We start from the raw sequence: 6000 nt of genomic DNA on the forward strand, positions 1-6000 counted from the left end.
GGAGTTATTTGGGGTCGGTCCATCGGACCTGGTGGCCACGGCAACAGCTGGAAAATCCACCTTTTTTACCCCAAGTCACATCTCAGCAGAAAAAGACACCGTCTTTTCAGCCTCAGTCCTTTCGTCCCCATAAGGGCAAGCGGGCAAAAGGCCAGTCATATCTACCCAGGGGTAGAGGAAAGGGAAGAAGACTGCAGCAGGCAACTCCTTCCCAGGAACAGAAGCCCTCCACCGCTTCTGCCAAGTCCTCAGCATGACGCTGGGGCCGTACAAGCGGACTCAGGTGCGGTGGGGAGTCTCAAGAGTTTCAGCGCGCAGTGGGCTCACTCGCAAGTGGACCCCTGGATCCTACAAGTAGTATCCCAGGGGTACAGATTGGAAGTTCGAGACGTCTCCCCCTCGCAGGTTCCTGAAGTCTGCTTTACCAACGTCTCCCTCCGACAGGGAGGCAGTATTGGAAACAATTCACAAACTGTATTCCCAGCAGGTGATAATCAAAGTACCCCTCCTACAACAAGGAAAGGGGTATTATTCCACACTATTTGTGGTACTGAAGCCAGACGGCTCGGTGAGACCTATTCTAAATCTGAAATCTTTGAACACTTACATACAAAGGTTCAAATCAAGATGGAGTCACTCAGAGCAGTGATAGCGAACCTGGAAGAAGGGGACTATATGGTGTCCCTGGACATCAAGGATGCTTACCTCCATGTCCCAATTTGCCCTTCTCACCAAGGGTACCTCAGGTTCGTGGTACAGAACTGTCACTATCCGTTTCAGACGCTGCCGTTTGGATTGTCCACGGCACCCCGGGTCTTTACCAAGGTAATGGCCGAAATGATGATTCTTCTTCAAAGAAAAGGCGTCTTAATTATCCCTTACTTGGACGATCTCCTGATAAGGGCAAGGTCCAGAGAACAGTTGGAAGTCGGAGTAGCACTATCTCAAGTAGTTCTACGACAGCACGGGTGGATTCTAAATATTCCAAAATCACAGCTGATTCCGACGACACGTCTGCTGTATCTAGGGATGATTCTGGACACAGTCCAGAAAAAGGTGTTTCTCCCGGAGGAGAAAGCCAGGGAGTTATCCGAGCTAGTTAGGAACCTCCTAGAACCAGGCCAAGTGTCAGTGCATCAATGCACAAGAGTCCTGGGAAAAATGGTGGCTTCTTACGAAGCGATTCCATTCGGCAGATTTCACGCAAGAATTTTTCAGTGGGATCTGCTGGACGAATGGTCCGGATCGCATCTTCAGATGCATCAGCGGATAATCCTGTCTCCAAGGACAAGGGTGTCTCTTCTGTGGTGGCTGCAGAGTGCTCATCTACTAGAGGGCAGCAGATTCGGCATTCAGGACTGGGTCCTGGTGACCACAGATGCCAGCCTGAGAGGCTGGGGAGCAGTCACACAGGGAAGAAATTTCCAAGGAGTGTGGTCAAGTCTGGAGACTTCTCTCCACATAAATATACTGGAGCTAAGGGCAATTTACAATGCTCTGAGCCTAGAAAGACCTCTGCTTCAAAGTCAACCGGTGCTGATCCAGTCGGACAACATCACGGCAGTCGCCCACGTAAACAGACAGGGCGGCACAAGAAGCAGGAGGGCAATGGCAGCAAGGATTCTTCGCTGAGCGAAAAATCATGTGATAACACTGTCAGCGGTGTTCATTCCGGGAGTGGACAACTGGGAAGCAGACTTCCTCAGCAGGCACGACCTCCACCCGGGAGAGTGGGGACTTCATCTGGAAGTCTTCCACATGATTGTGAACCGTTGGGAAAGACCAAAGGTGGACATGATGGCGTCCCGTCTGAACAAAAAACTGGACAGGTATTGCGCCAGGTCAAGAGACCCTCAGGCAATAGCAGGGACGCTCTGGTAACACCGTGGGTGTACCAGTCGGTGTATGTGTTCCCTCCTCTGCCTCTCATACCCAAGGTACTGAGAATTATAAGACGGAGAGGAGTAAGAACTATACCCGTGGCTCCGGATTGGCCAAGAAGGACTTGGTACCTGGAACTTCAAGAGATACTAAGAAGGGACTTGCTTCAGCAAGGATCATGTCTGTTCCAAGTCTTACCGCGGCTGCGTTTGACGGCATGGCGGTTGAACGCCGGATCCTAAGGGAAAAAGGCATTCCGGAAGAGGTCATCCCTACCCTGGTCAGAGCCAGGAAGGAGGTGACCGCACAACATTATCACCACATTTGGCGAAAATATGTTGCATGGTGTGAGGCCAGGAAGGCCCCACGGAGGAATTTCAACTCTGTCGATTCCTGCATTTCCTGCAAACAGGAGTGTCTATGGGCCTCAAATTGGGGTCCATTAAGGTTCAAATTTCGGTCCTGTCGATTTTCTTCCAGAAAGAATTGGCTTCAGTTCCTGAAGTCCAGAAGTTTGTCAAGGGAGTACTGCATATACAACCCCCTTTTGTGCCTCCAGTGGCACTGTGGGATCTCAACGTAGTTCTGGGATTCCTCAAATCACATTGGTTTAAACCGCTCAAATCTGTGGATTTAAAATATCTCACATGGAAAGTGACCATGCTGTTGGCCCTGGCCTCGGCCAGGCGAGTGTCAGAATTGGCGGCTTTGTCTCACAAAAGCCCATATCTGATTGTCCATTCGGACAGGGCAGAGCTGCGGACTCGTCACCAGTTTCTCCCTAAGGTGGTGTCAGCGTTTCACCTGAACCAGCTTTATTGTGGTACCTGCGGCTACTAGGGACTTGGAGGACTCCAAGTTGCTAGATGTTGTCAGGGCCCTGAAAATATGTTTCCAGGACGGCTGGAGTCAGGAAAACTGACTTGCTGTTATCCTGTATGCACCCAACAAACTGGGTGCTCTTGCTTCTAAGCAGACGATTGCTAGTTGGATGTGTAGTACAATTCAGCTTGCACATTCTGTGGCAGGCCTGCCACAGCCAAAATATGTAAATGCCCATTCCACAAGGAAGGTGGGCTCATCTTGGGCGGCTGCCCGAGGGGTCTCGGCTTTACAACTTTGCCGAGCTGCTACTTGGTCAGGGGCAAACACGTTTGCAAAATTCTACAAATTTGATACCCTGGCTGAGGAGGACCTGGAGTTCTCTCATTCGGTGCTGCAGAGTCATCCGCACTCTCCCGCCCGTTTGGGAACTTTGGTATAATCCCCATGGTCCTTACGGAGTCCCCAGCATCCACTTAGGACGTCAGAGAAAATAAGAATTTACTTACCGATAATTCTATTTCTCGTAGTCCGTAGTGGATGCTGGGCGCCCATCCCAAGTGCGGATTGTCTGCAATACTTGTACATAGTTATTGTTACAAAAATCGGGTTATTATTGTTGTGAGCCATCTTTTCAGAGGCTCCGCTGTTATCATGCTGTTAACTGGGTTCAGATCACAGGTTGTACAGTGTGATTGGTGTGGCTGGTATGAGTCTTACCCGGGATTCAAAATCCTTCCTTATTGTGTACGCTCGTCCGGGCACAGTATCCTAACTGAGGCTTGGAGGAGGGTCATAGGGGGAGGAGCCAGTGCACACCACCTGATCCTAAAGCTTTTACTTTTGTGCCCTGTCTCCTGCGGAGCCGCTATTCCCCATGGTCCTTACGGAGTCCCCAGCATCCACTACGGACTACGAGAAATAGAATTATCGGTAAGTAAATTCTTATTATTGAGAGTGAACCGTTCATTTACTTCTAGCACAATTATATATATATATAGATATAGATATAGATATAGATATATATATATATATATATATATATATATATATATATATATATTCGGATTCCCTGTATACATCCAGTTTGCTCCCAGAAGGGCTGAATGTGATACCGATCACCGTTGTGCAACATTATAACTATTTTATGAAACGCTTGTCCTGGCTGACGTATAAATACGGAGCAGCCTGTTTCCGCACGCGGTCCTTTAATTCGATTGGCTCGGACAGTCTGTTCTTCTAAGCCGACGATGAATATTGCCAGGCTCTGCATGACGTGCCTCTCCTTTTATTGTAGGGTCACGTCGTAATGGGAAACAACGCCGTATCGCCCTACCAGCAAGTGATTGAGAAGACGAAGAGTCTGTCTTTTCGCAGCCAGATGCTGGCCATGAATATAGAGAAGAAAATGAACCAGAATACACGGACTGAGGTGAGAGAGAGACTTAGGTCTGCCAGGTAGCTGCACTGTCATTGGTACACGTGGGCAGCCCATCTGCGGGGATCATCGCCTGTCCATTATCTAGGGCTCGGCGACATTACGGAGGGTTTCTCTGGCTGAATATCCTTCTGTATAAGTTATGGTTATATAGGACCTTACATAGAATTTGACGGCAGATAAGAACCACATGACCCATCCGGTCTGCCCTTTAGAGTTAGTTTAGGGGTTAGGGTTGGCTTAGTGGTTTAGGTTAGGGTCTAGCTTCTTCTCTGCCTGGTATTTTACCCTGTTTTTTAGATTTTCTTTGCACACTGCATCTATATTTTATTGTTGTATTTGTATTTTATGTTTTCTATTGTACTTTTGACTGTTCTGTGGCGCTTCACTAAACATAGCAGGTAATCAATGCTGTCATAGAGAATCTAGTCTTCTCTGTATTATCATATGAGATGTAATACGGGCTGTATGGTCCTCTAGCCGCCTTAAGAGTTCTGGTCTCCTACAATGGAAGTGAGCTATTGTCTGGGCTGCTCTTCCCGTCAATCTGTAAGAAAATGCTGTAATGTAAGGAACTGAACGTTCGTACAATGTGCGATGGAAAAGGACTTTAATGAGGCATTTTCCTTTCTCGTTGCAGGCACCTAACTGGGCAGCTCAAGACTCTGGATTCTATTGATGAATTAAACTGAACAGATATTTAGCCAAATCCCCCCTCCCTGTGCAAGCCTCAGGCATGTGCTTTCTCTTACAGACCCTCACCGCGGTGTAAGATTAAAGCACACTATGTTTTGAATAAAACGGGCTGCAGTTGCTTTTACCAATGCTGTGGTGTGTTTTACGTCTGTATAATACATGTTTTATGCTGCAGATTCTGTATGGATACCTTGTTTGTAGTTTATACGGAGAACGCTCCATGAGTTTATGAGTTGGACATGAACAGCCAAAGTACATATCACTAGGGAGATCCATGAGATGGTCGTGAACCATTATTAGAGGATTATTCTCCTATGACTCTGCAGCGTATAGCGAGAAGTAATGGTTTGTGTGTTGGTGCTGTGACTGGTCAGTATAGAGATCACCCAGCAGGTTTGGAGTCTGAAATCTAACCTAATAAATCTGTTTTAGTCTCCAGAAATATTGTGACAAGATACTTGTTAGTGTTGGGTATTTTGGTGTTTTTCGTTAGAGTATTAGAGGTATATTCAATTCCTGTCTGATTTGCAACAGGTCAGTATTCAATGACTCGGCCAAACTTGACAGGTCTTGGCCTTTCCGACAATGTCAATCTGACTTTTTTTAAAGCCGTATTGACATTGTCAGAAACGGGGCTAAAATATGTCGAGTTTGGCCGCGCTTCCGACGATACGTGGATTCCGACAATCCACGTGTTTTCCGACAAGTCGGGAATTCCTGACTTGTCGGAAAATTGGAGCAGGCATTGAATAGGTCGGAACCACTCACGACCTAAAGTCGGAAACTGCCGTCTTTCTGACAAGACGTCTGTTTCGGACTTCAATTAAATACCCCCCATAGTAAAGAATTTGGGTCTGATTGTGCCGCTAACGGCAAGCAATGACTACATGCACGCAGTCGACTGATGTTTTACGTACTGCGCATTTGCCCCTAGTGCCTATTACCGCAGGGAGTGTGGAATTTAGTGGGCGTCCCTGGAAGGTTTTGAGAGGGTAGGCGAAGGTTCCTATTTATTTACAAAACTGACCAGGGAAGCAGTGTCTGCAAAAATGAAAAGCACATCCTTGCCCGGCAAGGAGGGAACATCTGATTGATGCAGCTTAGACCATAACTAGGGTGCTGTTTAGTTGTATCTACGGGAGAGAAGGGTTTGGGTACTTGGT

General features: G+C 47.4%; 1 protein-coding gene across 2 annotated transcripts in view; it reads left to right on the forward strand.

The window, feature by feature from the left end:
- The window catches only part of EIF3E (eukaryotic translation initiation factor 3 subunit E), an 83112-nt gene extending 78151 nt beyond the window's left edge, over positions 1–4961 (forward strand). For both annotated transcript variants that reach the window (XM_063924506.1, XM_063924507.1), the window contains exons 12-13: positions 4001–4135; positions 4782–4961. In XM_063924506.1, the coding sequence (XP_063780576.1) occupies positions 4001–4135; positions 4782–4820 (174 nt within the window). In that variant the 3' untranslated portion in view covers positions 4821–4961. The remainder of the gene's footprint in view (positions 1–4000; positions 4136–4781) is intronic.
- Positions 4962–6000: the final 1039 nt, after the last annotated feature.

The sequence above is a fragment of the Pseudophryne corroboree genome, chromosome 5 (assembly GCF_028390025.1).
Source record: "Pseudophryne corroboree isolate aPseCor3 chromosome 5, aPseCor3.hap2, whole genome shotgun sequence".
NCBI lineage: Eukaryota > Metazoa > Chordata > Amphibia > Anura > Myobatrachidae > Pseudophryne > Pseudophryne corroboree.